The following is a 24,083-nucleotide window of genomic DNA, read 5'->3' as shown; positions in this document are numbered from 1 at the left end:
TGGGTGTTTTGCCAGGCAGGGCGCACAGTTTGTCTCTGTCTGCTCTCATCATGTGTGTGTGTGGGGGGCGGGGGCGTTAACGACTCAAACAGGTATTTTTTGCCGGCAACAGGGTCTCTGAAAGAAATCGTGAGGGTGTTATGCAATTAATAGCCCGGGTCGGACCGCATGATCCTCCGACACAGAGGCCCGCAGCGCAACAAGATGGCCAGGCAGGTTACATGAAGGGCATCGAAGCCTCTCTTTAGAGCACATAAAAAGTGAACCATTTTACGTGGGAAAGAGGATATACAATATAGGTATGCAGATGGGGCATGGAGATCCTGTGAGCAAGAATAAGCACACACCATGGTCCTCAGCATTCCTCTATCAGTGGCGCCTCGTGCCCCAGGCGGGATTACCCTTGAACTGTCAAGTTTTTTTTATGCATGCATTGCAGCATGCTTTTCGAAAGAATCGGCTTTCTATGGTCCGGTAATCTTGGAATCATCTCTCAGAAACTGGGAAAGAGCTCAGTGTTTGAGCAATTTCCACCGACTCGGAGAAGAGTCTGAAACTCAAGCTGCCTACTGTCACTTTAAATGTAGAGCACAAAGCAAACATATAAAGGATTACTTATCGCCCCTGAACAATTACTGCTCACCACTCCCTGGCAACCTCAATGTCCAGAAGTATTTCGTTTATCCTAGCATGCGTGTACTAGGTTAGAATGCACAGTGGAACCTATGGGGCACATAAAGACGAGGACCCTCAGGCAAGAGATGGAACTCGCATTGAATGACTCACATTTGGGGGCCCACTGACACTACTTATCACTGTACTCGAAAGGTGCATGGCGCTCTCCAGCTTCCAAGGAACAGTATAGTAATTCGCAGCAGAGCACATCAGTTTTCCATTCCAAAACTGAGATCTTCTCTCTAATTCAACTGAGCTGGCCAGTGCACGAATGGCTATATTTACTTGCTGCTATAGCCATGTCAAGTGCCTCACATTTGCATTTCCACTTCCATTTCTACTTTGGCCATCCCTCTCTCTCCGCCAATCTCACCTATACCCCTTCTTATTTTTACTCTCTCCCTCTCTCCTCCTTTTGTCTACCTCCTCCCCTCTTACCCCTCTCCCTACTTCCATTGTCTCCCTCCTTGTCTCGCTCTCCTCTCCCTCCTTCAATTTGTCCTCTTCTTCCTTCTCATCCCTTTACCTCCACCTTTTAGAAATGTATACATACATAGTCTGCAGTGAATGTCATGTGATGTCTTTATGAACAGCCTATATTCTACAGCATGTTGAAAACCGGACATGTTCAAAACAGCATGTAACAGCATGGTATGCACTGCCACTGTCCCTGTGACTTTAGTGCTAAAAGAATGATAATAGCTGTGACCAAGTGTGTGTTTCTGTGCCATCCATGTGTAGTTTATTTCTCGAAACTGCCGAAGGTAATTTAAAACAGATTTCTGACAGCCATAAACTATCATCTATGTTGAATGGGAGATTATTGCACCGGCATCAGCCTGTGAAGATAATGCAGAATGGTGCGAGGCAAGTCTGTCTGTGCATGTGTCCGCTGACACAGTGTGACACTTAGGCATGACACTTAGGCAACTGAGATGGCTCAGTGGGTAACTTGTTCATGTTGGTGCCTCACACATCCATCCTTCCGGTTGTGCCAGGTCCCATGTGGACAGAGACCATTTCTGGTGCTTTGCAGCACTTTTAAGCTGTTCTTGGAGTATCTTTTTGCTCAAATGGGTGTAATTTCTGATATTTACATGTTTCCCACATCTTCATTGCTTGATTTTGCTTGCGAGAAAGTGTCACTCCTAGTCGTTGAAATGTCACTCATAATTACACCGATATTTTGAAAATGTCACACATAGCAATCTGAAACCTTGGCAGCTATGTACGTGGCTGAAAGCACCTGCGAAGTAATGGTCAGTAGAATGTGATCTTAGAAGACAAAAAAGTGAAATAAAACACGTAAATAGATAATGTAGGTTAACACGTTGAAAAAGAAGGGGGGCGTGGCTAAGCACGCAATGGCAGCGGACGTGTTTGAGTGAAGCTCCGCACTGAGCTCCCCCTCTGCGGGCCCATACTCCTCCACATTTCTCCTGTACGGACCCAAACCTGGAGCGAAGCTCCGTGGGGAAGCCGTACATGTCAGCATGGCAGCTGGGGCCACGGAAACGATAGTTGGCTGCTCCCGCTGGAGAACAAGTTGCCTGTCTCATCTGCCGGATCTCACTGCCAGCCTCCGGGACCACGCGAGGCCGGGGATGGACTGCGGCCGTGCGGCCTTGACATAGAGGCCCCGAGTCTGGCTGTACTTGGGGCGATTTCACGGCGGACATAGGGCGCCGGACACCTGGGCGCCGATTGGGGTGCGTGCCCCCTTTGCAGCGGACATCAGGCGCCCTCCCCCCGCACGACTCCCCCCTGAGAAGTGGTGGCGCGGTCGGGGCCTCGCATCCCTGGGCCCCTGCTTGGAGACCCACGAGTGGCAGCCCCCCCTGGGGACGGATCGGGGTTCGGTGGTCCGCTCCTCTCCCCTTCTGACGCTGCTGAGGTGCAGCCTCTGGGACTGATGGGCACATTCCCCTAGAGGTGGAGAGACTGCGCCCTGAAGAGTGGGACCTGGGCGCGGGCGCCATTTGCAGAGCCCCATTGCTCGGGGCAGCTTGAGGGTCCCACAGCTGTCCATACCAGAGGAGAGTTTGGCTGAGGTCCGTGGCACCTAGAGCCCTCTTGATACTTCGGAAGTTAGCAAGATCTACGTGCTTGGACCGCCCGGAAGGCGTTGGCCGCGCTGAAAGAGAGTATCCATATTCGCTCCCGACCCTGGTGTTATCGCCACTTCCTCGCTACGCATATGGACGGCGCAATTGTTCAGTGACTCCTACGTGCGCTGGTCCTGGGGGCGAGGCGAACCACATCCCCTGGAACCTGGGAACGCCTTTGGCCACATACACGCTGCAACGACGGCTGCGCTGCCCATGTCTGGGGGAGCTAGAACAAGGGCTGGCGCCGGAGGCACCCAGGTCAAGGGAAAAATGGAGAAGGCGCCGAAATCGGTAGACCAAGAACAGAGGGCCTCCAAGTTAGACGCGATGCTGGCTCCGATGGAACGGTTAGAGGAGTCGGTGCAGCTGACCCGCACCTCCCTCGAGACGAAAATTGACAGTGTCGCCATAGACCTGACGCACCTGCGAGCCGACCACAGGAAGCTGGCGGACCGCACCTCCGCCCTGGAAGCTACCGTGAAGGACATTACGCCTAAGATCACGCAAACAGACAAACATGTGCAGGACCTTGTTAATCGAGTTGAATTCCTGGAAGATCGCGCGGAGGATGCGGAAGGGAGAGCGCGACGAAATAACGACCATGTTGTGGGCCTTCCAGAGAAATGGGAAGGCAGAGAGCCCGAACAGCATATGGAGACTTGGTTACGTGGCCTGCTTCTGGAGGACACACTTTCACCATATTTTGTAGTGGAGCGGGCACACCGAGTGCCGACTCGTCCGCCACCGGCGGGCTCCAACCCCAGGCCCATGCTCATCCGCATATTGAACTACCGGGACCGTGATGCCATTCTGCGAGAATCCAGGAAATTGTCGGAGATATGGGTTGAGAATGCAAAAATCATGCTCTTCCCGGACTATACGGTCCAAGTGCAGCGCCAGCGACACTCTTTCCTGGCGGTAAAACAACGGCTCCGCCAGCTGACCTTGAAATACTCCTTGCTCTTCCCGGCACGGCTGCACGTGGTTGCCCAGGATAAGACCCATTTCTTTAATACCCCTGAGGTGGTAGAAGCATGGCTGAACTCTGGAGTGGGAGCGGACTCTGGGGCTTCAGCATTGGCGTCACCCTTGCGGCGTCCCCGGGGGTACCGACGCCGCCGTAGACACAGATCCACATCGACGGGGCGACGAAACGGAGGAGCGGAGGTGAGCCCCCCCGGCCGACCTTGTCCGCAACGAGCAGCTGGAGGCCCTTCAGATGGTGGCGGAGATCAGTGGTTCCTTGGGTGAGGACGCCGCCTTGGAGGATGGCACACGGGAGATGCCCAGTGACGATGAGCATCTTTATGGCATACCGGACTCGCAGGTGTCGATGGATCTGCCGGTTGTCACTCCGCAAACTGCTGACCTGCTCAACTGATGTGGGAACGAGCTGTCGGGTATGTCCGGACCGCATCTGTCGGCCAGTATTGCCCTGTTTGACCCGATCATTGAGGGACGCCCATGGGGCGTTGATGGTGGAGCTTCATATCGAGACTGAGTTTCTGTCTTCCACTATACTGGCGCAGTGAGTAACATAGGAGCAAAGACGATGGGAATGTCTTGGCCCTGTCAGGTGTTTGAGACGCTCCGACACTGGGAGGGACTCTGCCCTTGGGGGTGTAAGATGTGAACTGCCTCACTCCTGAGCTGTGCCCGATAATTTGACACTGTCCCAGGTGGGCCCTGGTCCTTTGCCCACATGAGAACTGGCCGGGTTGGGTCTGGCTACTGCAGGACGCCTGTAGAGGAGGGGGCACTCTCCAACGGTTCATATACCACACCTGTAATGGTCAGTCCGAGTGCTTAGTGGCCTCCCCTGGAATACAGACTGTATTAGCACATCAATGTGTTTGGACGACAATAAGTTCCGCTGTCGACCTTTTGGTATTGTAATTTCATTAAGTTTGTTAACAGTGATGGTTGATATCTTCTCAGTATCTGCTGTTCCTTTACTTGATTACACGGTGCGTGTTTGCTTTTCAAAGATGATTGTGGAAGTACCATTTGATGGGGGGATGTGTGGACTGCTGATGGGGGATGGGCGAGGGGATGGGGGGTGGGGAGTTCTTGGAGGTGTTATGGCTGAGATCAGAGTATGCACGTTGAACGTGCGCGGGATGCACACACCGTCATGGCGCTACCAAATTTATTCCTACCTCAAAAGACATCACACACACACATAGCCCTATTGTAGGAAACCTATTTGACCGGCCCTGAGACTCAGAAGCTATATCGTAGATGGAGGGGACAGGTGTACGCTACAGGATATTCTGCATATGCAAGAGGCGCGCTGGTCTTGGTAATAATACGTCCTGGCGTCCCATTTGCACTTTTACATTGCAGGGTGGATCCGGAGGGCAGATATGTGGTGGTGCACGGCAAATTGGACGGCCGCCTGGTGGTCCTTGCTTTCCTTTATGCCCCCAACACTGAACAGGGCGCTTTTTTTACACGACTGTCGACAGTGCTGGCACCCTGGCATGGAATGCCCCTGTAGCTAGGGGGAGACTACAACTGTGTTTTGGATATAACCCTTGACCGCTCCTTCCCACCTTTAGCTAGCGCGCCGGTAAGGGTGGCCGCGAGAGCACTCACGAGCTGGGCAACACAGTGGGATTTACATGATGTCTGGCGACACCGGAACCCTCACACCAAGGTTTATTCCTATTATTCAGGTGCGCACACAATACATGTCAGACTAGACAGATTTATGCTGACCAGCGACCTCCTCCCCCATGTCGCAGACACGTACTACATGGGTCGTACTCACTCGGATCATAATCCGCATGTCCTTGACTTGAGATGGGAATGTCCCCCCCCTCCGATAGCCACTTGGAGGCTACAGCCTGATCTGCTCTTGGATGCCCTTTTCCGTGAGGCGCTCTCAGCCCACATTTTGCAGTACTTCGAGGAGAATACCGGTACTGCCTCTAATCCGCAACTCGAATGGGATGCCTTTGAGGTCGTCGCCTGGGGCCACTGCCTAGGCACACAGGCTGGCATGCAGAAACGCATAGAAGGGGAGCTGCTTTGTCCCAACCCGCAGCACTTCATACAACATCCGCCGGTTATTTAGGGTGCAGAGCGTTGCCATAAACCAATGGCCACGCTCTGGGTGTCGGGTGCTTGACCTGGAGAAGGCATTTGACTCTGTGGAATGGCCTTACTTAATGTCGGTGCTGCAGAAATACGGATTGGGGGACGATTACATCAACATGGTAGAGCTTCTGTATAAGCGACCCACTGTCAGGGTCCGCATGGGCAAGCTGTTTTCTGACCCTATCAGGGTGCACAGAGGAACCCGGCAAGGATGCCCCTTGTCTCCTTGAACTTTTTCACTGATGATGGAACCCTTGGCGGTGCTGCTGCGAGCCTCTGGCGAGGAGTGGGGCATTCCCTTAGCGGATGGCATACATGCGGTGTCGCTATATGCTGACGACCTATTGCTATACATATGGGATTTTACTCATTTTCCGCCGGCTCTCACTGCCATCTTTCGTACCTTTGGGGAAATGTCAGGACTCAGGGTCAACTGGACTAAATCCGGCATATACGCATTCAGTGATGCCACACCCGAATATGCTATCAAGGTCCAGGATGAACAGCTTGTCTGGTACACAGACACGTTCCGCTATTTGGGGATACGGGTGTACCGCGACCACACTAATGTTTTAGAAGGCAATCTGACAAGAGCAATCTCCTCCCTGCGGGCGCAGATGAAGTTCTGGCAGACGCTCCCTCTGAATGTGCCCAGTCGAATAACGTTAACGAAAATGATAGCACTGCCCAAATTGTTGTATTTTTACGCCAATCTCCCGGTCTATGTTCCCGCGCGCATATTCCGCGAGCTGGAGACCCTAACTCGGAGGTTGATCTGGAGCGCGGGATGACCCAGAGTGGCTTTGAGGACACTTTATGCGTCCCCGGAGGCTGGGGGATTGGCAGTTCCTAATCAGGAGCTCTACTACCTAGCTGCGCAGCTGCAATGGGTGACCTACTGGTTGAGAGGGACAAACCTGGGAGACACGGCTACAGACGCCACGATACAGACGCTTGCACAGGTACAAGCAATGTTTCACCCTTTAGCTAAGGTCCGCTGCCCAGATCAGCTGCACCTGGCAGTAGCACGAAGGTGTTATATGAGGAGCCTGAAGCTCACCAAATCCACGAAACCATATGCCCCGAACTTGCCTCTACTAGGGACGCCCAGGGAGGGTGGAGTATTCACGGAGGCGGCGCTGATTAGTTGGGTACAAGCTGAGGGAGATACGGTTGGTGACCTGTTTACGGAGGGGGCATTAAGCCCGTTCGAGGCGCTGGTCGCCGACACGGGCCTCCCTACAGGACAATTTCTTACTCATGCAGCAATAATACGCACACTGACACGGGCCTGGGGCGATCTTTCAGATGAACCGCCAACCCACTTGCTAGTGCAGTACATGCATGTGATGGGGAGAGGGTCTCATGTGGTCCATTGGCTGGCGCAGGCCCTACTGCTTCACACTCAACTTCCCACCCAGCGCTTGAGAGACAGATGGGCGACAGACAGAGGCCGGGTCTGGACAGACAAGGAATGGGCAATGGTGCTAGCTAGCGCCGTCCATGTTCCACGTAATTCCCGTTTTAAGATTATCCAATATTACATTGTGCACCGCGCATATTTATCCCCGGACAAGATTAACCGATATTTTGGACTTGCCACATCGGCATGCCCGAGATGCGGGCTGGTTGACGCTGGCTTTTTACACATGCTCTGGTCCTGTCCCTCGCTACATGCTTACTGGCGCGCGGTAGCAGCCTTACTGGCTGCGAGTGTGGGTGGGGATTTACAATGCACATGGGAAGCATGCTTATTAGGCCTCTGCAAACAGACAAAACTGACCCGAGTCCCTAATAGGTTCTGCGACCTCGGTTTCATAACAGCGAAACGGCTTATTACCAAGCGCTGGAAGGGCAGCGATCCTCCTCATATGACACAATGGCGCGACTCCTTCGATAACTGGGCGAGAGCTGAAAGCGTGGTCCTACACAGGGAGGAAACGGCGGGGCTTCGCGCGTATCCCATATCCCAGGCCTGGGGCGACACCCTAGCTGCTTTTCACCGCGCATGCCTCCAACAAGGACTGGCTTAGATACACCTCCCTTAGTGGTGTTTTGGTGTATGACAACAATATTGGGCGCGATGAGGGTGCCCTTTCCTCCCCCGGCCCTCGTCTCCCCCTTTTCTTTCTCTCCCCCCGGATGATCCACACGCACGATAGCGCAACACGCACAATCAACCATCTTCTGTTCTTCACGTTTCTTTCTTCCCTTTTTCTCGTTTCCTTATCACTGGTTTACATTTTTTTCCTTTCCTTTTGCATTCTCACATAGTTTTGCTTTAGCATGTTCCTGTTTTGCAGTTCTTGAATTAGCAAATAAAATGATTTGAATATCGAACTACAACTGTGCTTATATTTAAGACCCACTATTTTGGTAGGAGGTACAGGCCTAACTGTATTGATGCCCTGACTTGGCGAAGGGCTGCCTGATCCTTTTTTTTTTTTACTTAAGTAATGTGATGATGAAGGTACTCCCCTTATGTGGACATTATTGGCCTGAGTGGACTATGCAGCTGGGGAGACCGTGATATTATGAGTCCTGTTCACCCTTTGATTTCACGAAAGTACTCAGCGGCCGACTGGCACGATTGTGGCAGGGGTATTGCTTTCACTTGTATGAAGCTTTCTTTAATATTTCCGTGTAATCATACCCCTTGCTAGGCTGCTTGCACCTCCTTTTTCTTCTTTTCCTTTTTTTCAAGATGTAAATAATTATAACTGTATAACCGATTAACAACTGTTGAACGGCAAGCTATGGCAATGCGACGAACTGTTGCTGCCAACACATGTCCTTCTGTGCAACCTTGAGTTCTTTTCTCCTGCTTCTTTTCATGATGTAAACACAGTGTACGTTTGCTACTGCGTTATACAATATAAATGTAAAAATGCAATAAAAGATATTCAAACAAAAAAAAAAAACACGGTGAAAAAGAAGATAGACACCACATACTGTAAATAGCTGAAATCAGAAGCCATGGTAAGCGGTGTAACATCTTCTACATATCTGTATTATGAAGTGAGTTGGCCAATCATCATGCAGACATTCCACAGTCACCTTCTGAGTGGAGAAGCGTGGCTCAGTGGTTAGAGGCGGCAGACCCAGAAGCTGAGATCGACCGTGGACCAGGGTTCGATTCCCCGCCTCGGCGGGTCACGGGCTAAAAATTCCACGGACTCGACAATTCTCGCTCTGGTGCCTACTCAACTCACGGGGTCACACTCTGCGACTCTGGGCAATAGCTTGCTTAATCTCCACTACGGCCCCTCGCGGTGGGATGCCTGGCTTTCACCTTGTGGACACCCTGCCGGGGTTTCTCACAGGGGAATACCAGGACGGGTTCCCTAAGCAAGCGCCGGGACGCTCACGGGCAGCTGTGCGCTTTACAAGTCCAGCACATTTACATTTACATTTACTCCAGCTTATTCTCCTGGACACACAACCCTCGAATTCTCCTGCCTTCTCTGCTTATGTTGCTTTACTCAAGCACCTATGGCTATGTTCAGGAAGGTACTTTCAGCTCTAACCGTACGTAGGGTTCCTGGCAGGCATACTTGGATAAGTGCCGGGGCTCTCGTCAGGAGGCAGCTTGCACCAGCCCATTTCTCCTGTTAGCGCCGCCTAAATCAAAACTAACTACTAACCATGAAAGTGGGGATAGTATGTGGCATAATGTCCAGAGCTGCTGACTTTGAAGCTGGGGAATCAGGTTCGAGTCTCTGCGTCGGCTCAACATCCTAAGATTGTGGGCAAATCACTTAATCTCCCTGTGTCTACCATAAGTGAATGTGTCATCAACTGGTGCTCACGAAAAGCGCCGGTGTTGATGATTAAGTGCCGGTGCTAAGCACTGGAAACCACCAGCTCAAATTAAGCATTGCATGGATTTAATACTGCCATAACTGCTGAGAAATTCACAGTCCTAAACAACGCTTATGGGATGGGATCGTCATGTCCAAGTCACGGTTACCTCGTAAGGGTGGGAACGCTCACATGTATGTTTGTGGGCATTCCCAAACACTCATTTCCCACCATGGAACTTGCTGTAAAGTGATTCTAGTCAGGGAATGGGCTGAATCCACTTCCAGGATGGGAAGGGATGAACCCCAAAGACTGCACTCATGGCATTGAGCCTCAAAGCCTTCCAGGGGCGGGGCGTATAGCATCTCAACATCTGAACACCCTTCAGATGTTGAGACGCTATACGCCCAGCCCCTGTCAGTGCCTGCTCAGAAGCATCTCATTTTCTGAACGCATGCTATTGAATGTGGGGGTGTAGGATTTTTTCCACAGGGAAACTGTTTTTCTCATGAATAAAAAAGAAAAACAAGTTAGGATTTGCTTGGTCTACTGCATTTCCCCTGTGTGGAAGTCGGTGCTGTGTAGAGTTCTGCAAAGGGGAATAGCAGTCCTTGGAAGATGTCACATGATATCCCCAGTGACATGGCTAGTAACCTGTTCCTGGTGTAACTCTGAGATGTATTACTGAGAGTTTTTTTGAATAGAAGAAAAAAAACATAAAATTACATTCAGGTGTGGATGTAAATCTCCCCCTGTACCTTTTACTTATTTCAGGAATAGAGCCCCTAGTATTCGAAACAGTACGAGGGACTAAGCGAGGATGCAGGTAGTCCATTATTAAGAATAGAAAAGGAACCAGGTGAAGCAGAGGCCTCCAGGGCGTGCACTGTGAAGAAGAAAGATGCGTGCAAACACCTTAGTGAAAGAAAGTGGAGGGAAGAAGGGACATCCTAATTAAACAAAAAAATACACGTAAGGTGGGGGGCAGATGACACAACCAGCCCCATGAGGAAGGGCTGCAGAGCAAGCCCTGTCTTCATTTCTGTGGTGTGGCCAGTTTCCATAGCTACGCAGCCCACCTACATTGATCGAGGCAGTCTCCCGGCCATGTTCATCCAGAACAAGAGAAACTGGACAGGTGGCAGACATTTTGTATGAGTAGAGGGCACGCTTGCTGCAAAGACGCTGTGGGAACGTCATCAGCGTACTGTGGGTATATTATCAACGGCCAGCGATAATTATTGCTGGCCGTACATAGCGATAGAAATATTATCGCTGGCTATCGCTGACCATTATTGGCATGATAACGCTGTATTTTCAACATATAGCTCTATGGCGATAATATTTCAGCGATAGCGGTGTTTTCAATGGAACATCGCTGGTTTCCAGCGATGCTCCATTAAAAACAGCGATAACATTGCTGATACGACCCTTTGGTCATATCAGCATAATCCATCTCCCATTAAGTATGCCTTAGTCAGGAATTTAACAGATGTTAAATTTCTGAGTTAAGGGTGAGGTAGCCCGATTTTTTTATCTCGCTACACCTCCTTGTTAATATCTCAAAGCTGCCATCACGATATTAACATGTGTTGTTTTCACAGCCACGCCTTCTTTGCATCTCATTAGAGATGCAAGGCGAGGCTGTGAAAAAACGGGCTCTACATCAAGGAAACACGCGCTAGCGTGTCTTTGATGATATTGCGATATAATTATCGCCGTTTTTTGCCCAAAAACTGACGCGAAAGCGGCAATAATTATATTGCCAGCCCTTGCTAATATGCCCCCTCATGCGGCTGTTACCTTCCGGCAGTGTAATGTCATAGAATGGTTTGAATCTTCATTTCTACATAGTAAAGTCCTCAAAGCCAAAAACACCATTCTGCCCTTTTCCGTGGTGCAATAGTGAGCATTACTATCACATTAATTGTTCTCAGTTGAGTCTCCTGAGATACAGTTAGTATGTCCAAACCTACACCCCCTGACTTGTTGAGGCTAGAGACTCAGACACACATTTACTAACATTTTGCATCGGGGTTGTGTCATTTTTCACTTCCTCCTTCTATGTATGCAGCATCTGCAGAATATGCCTCTAAGGATTGTTTTTGTGCAGTAAGGTGCCCCTTCCCGCACAAAAGCAATCCTGCCCATAATGCAGGCCCCTTTGCACCATAGTGCTAGAGTGCCTGCGTTGGCGCTAGGCTGCAGGTGCACCAGCGCTATTAGTGAGCAGAAGTGCGCTACATATGCAGCTGTTTTGCTATCTCCCTTATATGCAATGCAGTGCAGCAAGTTGCCCTGCATGAACAGGTAGTAAATCTGGCCCTCAATGCGCACCTTCCTAAAAAGGTCCAGTGAGGGTAAAACATGCCTGCCCTGGGCCTTGCATATTCTCTGTGCATATGGTACATTCCTTTGTAGCTCGCGTAGACTGCTCCTTTTGTGTTGCATTTTCCCTGAGTTGCATACAATTAATCTCCTTCTTTAAAGGTAAGGCCCAACTAAAAATTAATCGAATGCTGCCCCAGATTCACCGCGTGCCTTCGTTTATTTATTATCAGTGCCCGCCTCCTTTGATGACATGTACGGGGTCGTCGTGTGGTCAGTGTTTCCCATTCTGTGACTTTGCTCCGTTCCCTCGAGCAGAATGAGGTGTTTATTCTTTAACTCCACTCGAGAGGCCAGGTTTTATTTCCTCACCCATTTGCATACCTTGACGTAGGCTGTTTGCATATGGGTTATCGAGTTGAATAAAATGCAAACCTTGCGGCAAACTGGACATTGGCCACCCGCCGGACCTGAGTTTTTCAGAGGCACCTAGGGACGGGCTACGTTCAGGTGGGAATTTGTTACTCCGTTTATTCAATGCCTTGTTGGCAGGTCACGTAGTTTGATTTCTTTAGAGCTAATGTAGCAAAACGGCTGCCAGCCTCCTCGCTGCTTGGTGTCAGACCAGAAGAGGCAGAGAAGCGAAAGCAGCAGTGATGTATATACAATCATCACCATTCAAAACGTCACCTTCTTAATTAAATATTGCCCCTAATTATAGCATAGTGGTGCAAAACCTGACACCCTGCTGGCTGCCAGTCTTGGCTCATTTACTTTACATTTATATGTAAATAGCTTTACTTGTTTTGGCAGGGGGTCATAGGGAGATAACAATGATTTCACAGGATGTTGAGCCGAGGAGGCTCCAACCTGGTCCCCTCCGGTCCAAAGTTGGCTGCTGTGGCCGTTATGCCAAACCTTCTCCTTTGTCATATCGACTTTAAAAAAAGAAGAAAAAAACGTATACAATTATTAAAAAATGCTAAGAGTATGTGGGCATGCCAGTGGGGGATAATGTACAGCATTGCTAAACACTTAAAAGGTCCCAAAGGCGAGACCTATTGGCTATGCCAATGCTAGTTTTGGCTTAATGCTGCCTTGCAAATATGGTTCCCTTTAACGCAGTTTTCTGCGTTAAAGGGGCGTGTAATGGGTGTTGCTGGGAGGTTTCCCAGGATTGGAACAGCCATTGCTTTTTGACACTGCCCCAGATTTCTGAGACATCGTGAATCTGAGGCAGCGACTAAAACTTACGTACGCCTCCCCAGGGCATAAGGGAGGCACAACGAGGAGAAATATCTTTATTTCTCCTCGTTTTTTCTTTTTCTGTGTGTGCTGTATTCTGAAGCACACATAGAAAGAGGAAAAAACATCTTCTGATTGTTTGTGTGCAGGAAGGTTTCCATTCATGCACAGAAATAATCATCCCTGCAACGCAGGCACCCTTGCACCATGGAGTGATGGTGCCTGCATTGGCACACGGCTTCCCATTTTGTGCCGGCGCTGGGGAAAAGAACAGGAATGGGCAGTATCTTATAGATACAGCACATTCCTGCCCTTTTCTTTTACCGTAGAGCAGCGCAGCAGGAAGGCCTGCGGTAAAACCTCATAAATGAGGCCCTGCATTTGTAAATATGGTGCAGTTCATCTTATTCCGCTTCACTCTACACAATGGAGCAGCTTGCCTTGCTGCCCCCAGGGGGGTTTTGGGGCCAGGGGAAGGGGGGAAATTGGGCAGCGCCGCAGGAGGGCTGGTTTTGGGTTGTTGGTGGTTGTTGGGCTTGGGTTGGGCTATGTTGGGCTGGCTGTTGGGCTGGTGGAGTTAAAGCCGGCCATTTTACGTCACAGGCCACCATTTCTGTGGCAGTGACACGGTAGCCGGGCGGGGGAGTTTTGTGGTGTTTCCAATTAATTTTCCCTCCCTCCCTCCCCTTTTTTGCTTTTTGGGGTTTTTTGGTGGCTTTTGGGGGGGTTTTCCGGTTGATAGGTAAGAGGGTTTTTGGTGTGAGGTGGGTTTTTGGAAGGGTTTTCTTGGGAGCCGGTGCATCAGGAGTGTTTTTTGTATGAGGGTTTCTTTCGTGTCGCTGGAACAGGTTCTGGTGTGCTGTTAAGTCGTTGGGGTGGTTCTTCTAAGTTATGGGGGAATCTTAGGAGGTCTGGTTTGATTATCGGGGGTTAAGTTCAACAAGGTATTATCTAGGTAGGGAGGCAAGTTGAAGTTTGCAAATTGTATTCATGTTTGTTATCTGGGGGAACCATTTTAGGGATGGGGTGGGGGGTTATTAGGAAAATTATATATTTAGTTTTGTACGGCACAGGCCAAGGGTTTTTGTTTGTGTAAGGTGCACCTGCTTCCAATAAAGTGGCCTTTGTCACACCATATAAGCGAGTCTGTGGTCGGTGCTGCTCCCCCCCCTCCGTTGGGCCCCAAAGGGACCAGCCCTAGAACCTTTAATGCAGCCTGCCTCAAGTCAAAGACCATTCCTCCATTAATGAGACAAAATGCAACAGTTTATACATTGTTCTCGACTCCACGCTTCGGCTTTCCGACGTGGGAACATGTTTGGTGATTGAAGTGTGAGTGGCGGGTGAGAACTAACATATCACACCATGAGCGGCTTCCTCACTGTCCACAATCACGTGACGCAGCGTGTGGGCATTGCACCGTGTACTGCTGGCCGCTCGTGCGTGTCATGAACTCTAGAAAGCTGGTGTTGATCCTTCACGCTTGAGTGACTCAGTCACTTTCCATTGCCGTCTGCGTGATGGAAAACAAAGTTTGCGTGAGAGTACACCAGAATGAGGCATCCGTGATACATGCTAGGCTATGGCAATACTTGAAGCAATTCTGATCTTGTCTTGAACTTAAAGCATGTCTGTGAAGTGGCAAATCAATAAATGCATCATTGGCAGAATTTATGGGTTCCTTAGGCCCTGCATCTAATTTTCATAAAACGTTTTTCTGCAGAGTTTGCTTTCTCATCAGCAAAAATAAAATTAGATGCAGGTGTTTTTCCTCATTCTTTTTCATTTTTTTTATTTTTAAACCCCTCCTTCTTTTAAGTCATAGACAGGGGGTCTATGACTTCATAGGAGATAGTGGGGTACAGTTTCATTTTTATTTTGTAAAATGTATAGAGCACTTTCGCCGGACTTAACTTATGCAAACATGCACTTATGACATTTCTACCGCCTGGAAAAGCTCTGAAAGAACTGATACAATGCATCATCTTAATGGTTAAGAGAAGGAAACAGAGGAAAGATGTTATTCACTGAGGATATGAAAGAAAGTTAAAGTGGCAGGTGCAACGAGCACAGAGGGCAAGGGAACTCCAGTGTGTGGAAGCAAGAAGTGAGAAAGTGAAGGAAAAATTGTGAAGTGGAGGGTTGGGGGCAATTAGGAACAAGACGAAGCTAGGAAGCAGAGTGGAAGTACGTGGTTGATATGCAGACAGAGACAAGAGAGGAAACACCAGGTGGTGGCAAGATATTGGGCACATTTAAAGACAAAACACAGGAAAAGAAACAGGAGAGGAGAATGGAAAGGTAGCTGTTGAAAAGAGGGAAGACAGGATCTGGATAATAGGCATCCAAGAGAAGAAAACACAAATACAGGAGACGAAGGGGCAGATTTACAAGCGCCGCCGATGAATAACGTTGCGTGACGCACCGATGGCGCAGCCTGCTAAGTGATATTTAAAAGAACAGGTAAAGTCACCCTCCATGACTTTACCTGTGCGTGTAATTATCATCCCTGTTCACGCAACAAACGCTGCGTGTTAGGGGCATGACATGGTTGTTGCTGTGGGTGTTCCCAAGCAGAACCCATGTCCGCTGATGCATTCCAGATTTATGAGAAATCATAAATCTGGAAATGCGTCACAATGCTACGGTGCAACAAGGAGAAATGTTTTCATTTCTTCTCGTTTTTTTCCTCTTTCAATGCGTGCTGCAGCATACATTGGAAGACACAATCACCTCAATTGATTGTTTTTGTGCAGGAAGGTTCTCCCCACTACGCAGGCATCCTTGCCCTATGGTGCATGCACTGGCGCATGGCAGCAGTTTGTGCGCCAGCGCAGGGGGAAACACAGAGATGCAATATATTGTTGTAAATATGTCGCATTCCTGTGCTTTGAAACTAACGCAGCCCTGAAGTTTGGCCAAAATGGAGCAAGAACATGGGCCGAGAAACCAGAGGAGACAGGATCAAGACTCAAGAGTCTAGATAAGAAAATGACAGAGTGAGAATGGGAATATTTTTAGGACGGAACCAGAAGATTTTTCTGCATTGCATCTGCATCTCCTTCCAGTGGTGGAGAAAGGTGTAGAGCTTCGAAATGGAGATAGGCATGATAAAAGTAATGCATAGGTTGCAGGTACGACAAGTGGATATATTTATAAACCAAGGGTGTGAAGGGTTCTGTCTGGAAGGAAAACAGACTCTTTTTCACTAGTCACCATTGCTGTCTTCCTTCCTAGATAATACTCACTGTACAACCGAACCGCATAGTAATAAATGAGTGCATACTCACCCTCCTGGTAAGGTTCACTTGTTTCTGTCGGTGCAGTAGGAGTCTTTGTAACATTTCCCATGTCTTCTTTTTTGCCGAACTTTACTGATCTATGACAGGAAGCAAAACAAGTGCAACTTAGTCAATTCATGTGGTAATGTAGTCATACACTGTTACCTCCAGGTTACACACTGGATACTTTTTTTCGGAAGTTTCATAAAAGGTGGAAAGGGCATCTGACATTGTCCGTTAGTTGCAGAATAATTGCATTTTGCATGGAAATAGTACATGAGTGCACCTGGTGCAACAAACCAAGGCCATAAGTTTTATTTTTATTTCGAGAACTAATGTCAAAATCCTCTCCTAATAAAATAAAAAAAAAGTGACCAATATTTTCACTAAATAAAACAGTCACTTGATGTAAATTAATACATAAGGAGTTGGATGATATAGTCGACGTTTCGGTCTTCTATCGTGCAAATCCTTTAGACCATCATAAGGACAAACTTAATCCGCATTATAACAATGACCCCTGAAATTCGCATACTGAGAGGATTACTGCCAGGATCTTTATCAGCTTTACTAAGCAAATTGACTCAAAACTACTAGGATGACAATAGGCCTAAAAAGAGACTAATTGGAGATCGTATTCTGAATGGGCTGAGAACTGAAGATAACAGGGGTCATTGTTATAATGCGGATTAAGTTTGTCCTGAAGATGGTCTAAAGGATTTGCACGATAGAAGACCGAAACGTCGACTATATCATCCAACTATTCATTTTTTTAAATACACACTTACCTGCTTCTCTGCCTTGGAGGTCCCATTGGCTGGCCTACGGTCAGCCAAGGGGGAAAGGCATCAGTCCGAATGTCATCACAGAGTGGGATGGGGTCAGTGAGACTGCTGACCCCACCCCACTCTGTGATGAGGTGCTACTGATTGACACTGGACCCTGGGTGCTTCAGGGCTTAAAACTGAAGCACCCAGGTGTGAGGCAATCAGTGATGCTAACCCTCGTCACTGAGGGGAGGGCCTCGAGGTCCTTTGCTGAGTTGAGGAGATCACTCTCAAAGGAGCTGTGACTGTCTCAGCCCAGCAAAGTTCAGCTCAGGCAGCCAGGAGCCTGCCCATTTAGTGTATATCTGGCTGCTGGCTTCTTGACCTGAAAAGGAACAGTGTCTGTCAGGCTGACTTTTCTTCAGCCTGACAGACACTGTTCATGAGGGGCAAAAGGTGGAGGGGCGTGGCCCCTCAGCCCCAATGGATCGCCCGCGGCTGAATAAAACTGAGTTCTTCAACCCCACTAGAGAAGAAACCCATGAAAGTATTAGGGGCATACGATTGTAAAACTGATTATGCTGTGTATGTATTGACCTGCCTTGGTGCCCTGGTATATGTAGTAAGCACTATGCATCAGGTACATAGGCGGATACACCACCATGTGGCAGTGAGATGTTGATTAGATGGGTGCTCATCTGTTCAGACTGGAATAGCAAAAGGGATGAAATTATGTCCCACTTTGATTGATTTTCATAGATTGATGAAATAGTTTTTATGCCAGAGATTTCAATGCAATTTTTGCTTACTCTGCATTGCGATTCAATGTTAAATTGATTCCCCCGTGAAATCATGTAATGTAGTAGCACCCGGTATTCATCTGATATTCGATGTACCGAAATTAAGTTGGTTTATATATATTTTTTATTTACACTTTGTTGGTGACACTAATTGTGTTTGTATATAGTATATTTTTATTTTAATGATTTGGCAATCATTTGTTCACGAACAAATGTAAAGGAAAAACATGGCGTCTTTGGTGTGTGAACATGGCTGTATCTGCAGCAGAAAATGTATTATGACAGCCTATCAATAAATACAAATCTGATGCAGCTTCTGTGTGTCAGCACCTATTGGGACAGAGAGGACGGAAGATTGTAATATGGAGGAGCCATCTCCAGTTTGTCGATGTCCTCCTTGGTCAGAGAGAGAGAGAGAGAGAGAGAAAGATGTCCCCATTTTGTTCCATTTATCATATCAGTAAGGTTGTAGAATTTAGTTATGGGGAAATGTAATCATTTCCAAATTTTATAGCATACCTCCACAATCAGAGTCTTTATTTCAACCATATTAACAAGGACGCATTCAGCAACCAGCACATCAAAGTGTAGATTAACAAAAGGTTATTATGACACAATCGTTTCTGAAATATATTTTGATTCAAACCAGCACTTTCATTTGCACTTACATAGAGGTGGTTATGGTGTCCCCCTGCTTCCATACTGCATGGTCAATCATAGTTATTTTATATGCCTGGAAAATATTCCTTCCTGGTCAAGATCACATCAGTATGTGGCGGTGTAGAAGTCTTGCTCCCTAAAGGGTGGATTTACCGACTTATCAATAGTGATTACCTTATACAGATTTGCTAGTGGGAGAGCTTTACTGACGGTACAACAAACACACCCTGTCAACTGAATTTTTACACATTTTGTGTTGGTGCACTAAGTGGGTTACTATGATTGTTTTAGGATATTTTGCCATTTTCCCAAGACAGCATCAAAACAAATATAGGGTGCCCGCTATTATGTTTTTGGACGACACCCTGCTGCTGTCCAAGTCCCCAATGGGAATACAAAGGGTCCTGGATGGGTTCTCAGCCTTCTGTGTCGAGCGGGGGTTTGAGATCAATGCTACAAAAACCAAATATATGATCCTCAACCCCCCTCCCTCAACACGCCCCAACCCTACTATAGGTTCACTAAGATTAGAGAGGGTATTCACCTTCGAATATCTGGGTGTAACCATTAATCAGGACATGACGTGGGATGTGCATCGGAACAACGCTAACATGAAATTGGCCCAGCTAACGGGTGGCATCTGTAGGATGGCAAGCGGGTCGACCTATAAACCACTTGGTGCCGCCTTCGAAATTTATAAAATGCAGGCCAGAGGGGCAGTGCTATACGGAGGGGAATTGTGGGGTCATACTACCGTCCAAAATCTCCAAACCACCGAAAATAAATTTATTAGACAGTTGGCGGCATTACTTGTAAGCACCCCGCTTCTTCCGCTGAGACTTGATTTGGGTCTTAGACCCATCTCGGAGGAGCTGGGATTAAGACCAATAATCTTCTGGCGCCGTATCTGGTGCACACCGGAACTTACGAACAATAGGAACGAGCTTCAGGAGATTCTTGGTCTATCTAAATCAAGACAAATCCCATGGCTCAGGTTCATTAAACAAACATGTGAGACATTGGGCCGACCTGAATTATGGCTAGATCCAGGTAATGCATGTAGTAGGATCCCACGCAAACACCTTACGAGGGATTTTTTCGAACTGAAGCTATCAGTTTCAAAGGGGAACATACGGGAGGGGTCTTTGACAGATTTGTTTATCAAATCCAAAGACTTATACCAACTTGAATGTGTGCTAGATAGCATTGCTTCCGTCCTTACTAGAAAATTATTTCTGCAATGGCGTTATGGTACACTTCCTATTGGGGCATTCACAAACCACTGGGCCCAGTCTCCTTTTGGCGAACAGTGCCCGTCATGCTCACATAATTTGGAAGATGAATTGCATATTATATTTTTTTGTGAGGCTTACCAAAGATCGAGGAAATACTGGCTTCTCCCCCTTCTTAAAAATCTAGGCTTCACCCGATACTTTCCTGCATATAGAATTTTAAAGACGGATCTTTCACCTATGACTGTCTTTTCTGTAGCAAAATGTTTAACTGCGATGTGGCACATCCGCTCCCGCCTTTTAAAGATGAGGTAGATGCGGGATAAAAGAATTGCACTGATGATTTTTAATTGTAACATATGGTAAATGATTTTAAAATCTGCTTTTGGAATGCTTTTTAATGATGTTTATTGTATTTCATCTGCACTGTCATTGAAAATCTGTTTGTATTTCTTTTATGATCTTAATCGATCGAAATAAAGATTGAAATGAATGATTACCTTATACAGATTTGCTAGTGGGAGAGCTTTACTGACGGTGCAACAAACACACCCTGTCAACTGAATTTTTACACATAATGGGGCCGATTAGGATGGCGGACGGACTTGCGTCCGTCCGCCATCCCAGAGGTGGAGGGACCGTCCGCATGGACTGCGGAGGTCCCTCCGTGCAAATCAGGATGTGACCGCCACCCCGGCGGTCACATCCTGGATATTTAACATTGCGGCGGGTGCTGCTTCAAGCAGCACCCGCCGCAATGTTAAAAGTGCATGTGTAACATTTACATGCACAAAGCGGCAGGCACCGCGCGGTGCCTGCCGCTTTGTGCATGTAAATGCTGGGGGGTACCATAGGTACCCCCCATGTGCACCCCCCACCCGCCTACGCCCTGGGGGCCAGCAACGGGCCCCCAAAAGCAAAAGTACACATGCTTTTCCACGGCGGAAAAACCGCCGCAGAAAAGCATGTTTACTAATGCTTCCTAATTTGGCTGGCGGTGTCTGATAGACACTGCCAGCCAAAGGAGAGCTTTTCCGCCGCGGTTGTAATCCGACCGCGGCGGAAAAGCAGCGGACAGAATCCAAGACCCACCAGCCATCGTAATGCGGCGGTGGGTCTTTGGTGACTCCGCAGAGGATTTTCCGCCTCCTCCGGGCCGGCGGTGGCTTCCGCCGGCCCGGAGGAGGCGGAAAATCCTCTATCATAATCGGCCCCTTTGTGTTGGTGCACTAAGTGGGTTACTATGATTGTTTTAGGATATTTTGCCATTTTCCCAAGACAGCATCAAAAAAAATATTTCTGAAAGCATGCCACAGATAGACAGCAATTTGGAGCTATTACCACTCACAGATCCCGGGTGATTGGTCTTGGTCACTATTTAAAGTTGTTTACCCAATGGCACCTCACAGCGGAGACCATTTTGTATGGTATGTCTCTCACCTGTATTCCTTCCCAAAGGTTTTAAACAATATAATGGGCTCATTTTTCCTATTTTAAGTAGTGGCTCTGATATCTTACTTTTTAGCTAATTAGAGTCTTTGTTATTTAATATTTCTCGGTCTGAACTTTTAATTTTATTTTACTAAGAGTGCCTTCCCCCTACTAACGAAGAGATACCTCGCACTCTGTCTGCTGCTGAGTGAGCACTTTGGGCTCTCGTTGTGCATGACTTTAGTCTGAGTTCTGGTTCAGTGCCCATAAATATCATGCCGTATCCTCCCTCTGACAGAAGGTGGGATAGGACATTTCCGTGGTACATAATGAAGAGCATTTCTAAGGCATCATGAATCATATATATCAAACTCCTGGTGGAGTGTGATCTCACCGCAACCCAAAATCCCAACTGACACTTCAAATTAAGCTTTGTGTGTAGTTAGATTATAGACATTAGGAAGCCAGAGGACATCATTTGATGTTCATATATTTGAAAAAGTACGGCTCTTTCCATCAACTATTTTTCTGGTACAAAAAGGAGTTAATGTGCCTAGACACAGCAGCACTCACCCTTTCATTTTTGAACCTTTTCAAGAAGAAGGAACAAAAAAATGACAGAACCTTCAGACTGTCTCACACGTTGTCCATGTTTGACCTGTTATGTTTGATAGTCTACAGTAAGCTGGCATAGGGTGGCATGGTGGGAGACCAGCTGCCCCTGGCGTGCCAGCAGTGTGTTGGACAGCCCGATAATCAAACAAAGAAATATATGCATACAAGAAACATGCCTTTGTCTACTTAGCCTCTCTTGCAAATGAGGATATGACAGAAGGTGGTCGTTTGGATTCCACTGGGATAGGAATTATATTATGAACCAGAGGAGGAGGAAAACGCATTTAGTACTGCTTTTCAATTTAAGCTTTACAGTTTTCCCAAAACATCTCCCGTCTCAGAGCCTTCATTAAAGTTCTAGAGAGTTTTCTTTTTAGCGTTACTGTTGATAATAGTCTATTCTCAGAAGTGTGAAATGTATGTCAATTTATCTGGGCCGGGCAGTGATGCCACAAACGAGGAAGTGGATATGAAGTCTGCAGCAAATGTTTCCATCAGCCAAATTTAGAACAGTGTGTGCGGTTAACAGGGTTAACTTCAGAGAGATCTTGTTGGGGAGCTGGTGTGCAAAAATATCTTAGCATGTCAAGTATAAGTGCATGTCATTGTAAATGGTCATTTATCTTGAAATAGCCATGCCTGTTTTCTGTTTTAATGCAAAGCTTTCAGTTTTTTACTCTGGGACATGTGGGGCACATTGAGAAGTGTATGGTTGCACATGTTTGTGATGTGTGAAAACTGGAACTAGTATTCAACTTTATAACTTTGCTAGTAGGCACTTAACTGATTCGTAGAATGGCTGAATTACTTATTGGTATTCCCATATCTCCAATTCTCACTTTTGCCTCCATAGGATTACATGTGAGCATGCTTAGCCCTCTCACATGTATGGATAAGGGGATGAAGAAGTGAGATAAAAAAGGTACTTTCTGAACGGGCACTTTTTTTCCTCAATGTTTTCCCAGTTAAAATAATGGACTTATGCTCCATTATAAGGGATAGAATGTCTGTCTGAGACTCTTTAAGATATTGACATTTTTCAGTGAACCTAATTATTCTATTTGTAGATTGGAAGGGGATCTGATAGCCTTTTTATTAACATGTTATCATGTGTTTCCCTTTTATATTTGTTCTTTTACTCAGGGCAGGAACCTCTTCTCAGCCAAAGATTCACCAAAATTCTATCAGAGGCAAAGTGCCCTTTTATTTAAAGGTGACATAACAAGCTAAATCCACTATTTCACCCTTTGTCAGTCTGCAGTCTCCTATTTGATGTCAAGAGATTAGGGCTAGACCCCTGCCCTCGTGATACTATTGCTATTTCCTGAGGTGCTGCAAATAGTCTTCCATTTAGTGTGTGTGTGATCTACATATTAAATATTTGTTATTTAATGTGAAACTCCTCAATGTTCCAAAACTTATATATAATTTTTTCAATTTTTTTTTTCAAGCAACCACATAAGCCTTTTTCAATATCTAGCCAATTCAGAATATCATCTGCTGGTTTATACTTTGCACCGAGCTGTGGTACACTTTTTCAATGAAAATGTATTCCCTTTTTTCCTTTCAACATTCATATTTCAACGCAATGTCACTTCACCAAATTCACTTACTTTTTTGTGATTTTTTAAACTAATCAGTGTTAGACTTATACAATCTCAATGCATTGTGCAAAATCGCCTTTCTTCGGGATGGCTGATTCATGGTCGTGGCGGCAAAGAAATAAAGTCCAGTGACAGAACTTGGGGTTTGCACCCTGCCCAAGCAGGAACCACCATGCTAGTCAAGGTAAGCTAGATACACACTAAAATATAACCTGTGATCACACAAACTTGTAGCTTAGCACAGAGCACTGAAGCTTATCTAAAGAAATGTGTAAAGTACACAGCAACACAATGAAAACACCACAAAATTACTTCACACAGGATTAGAAAAATAGCTATTTTTATGAGTAAAACAAGATGAAAATGACAGACATCCAATGAGTAGAACCCAAGTTATTAATTTTTAAAGAATAAATCAAAAAGTAGTGCTTAGA

At 47.0% G+C, this 24,083-nt stretch overlaps 2 protein-coding genes across 3 annotated transcripts in view; one reads left to right on the top strand and one right to left on the bottom strand.

Moving 5' to 3' along the window:
* TG (thyroglobulin) overlaps nucleotides 1-24,083 on the top strand; it is an 825,201-nt gene that overhangs the window by 620,887 nt on the left and 180,231 nt on the right. The gene's annotated exons all lie outside the window — the stretch shown is intronic.
* The window catches only part of SLA (Src like adaptor), a 91,517-nt gene that overhangs the window by 35,752 nt on the left and 31,682 nt on the right, over nucleotides 1-24,083 (bottom strand). For both annotated transcript variants that reach the window (XM_078686737.1, XM_078686738.1), the window contains exon 2: nucleotides 16,550-16,638. In XM_078686737.1, coding sequence (XP_078542863.1) covers nucleotides 16,550-16,638 — 89 coding nt within the window. The remainder of the gene's footprint in view (nucleotides 1-16,549; nucleotides 16,639-24,083) is intronic.

This window comes from Lissotriton helveticus, chromosome 4_1 (genome assembly GCF_964261635.1).
Source record: "Lissotriton helveticus chromosome 4_1, aLisHel1.1, whole genome shotgun sequence".
Lineage (NCBI taxonomy): Eukaryota > Metazoa > Chordata > Amphibia > Caudata > Salamandridae > Lissotriton > Lissotriton helveticus.
The sequence above is the reverse complement of the archived record's forward strand: the minus strand, read 5'-3'. Positions and strand labels throughout refer to the sequence as shown.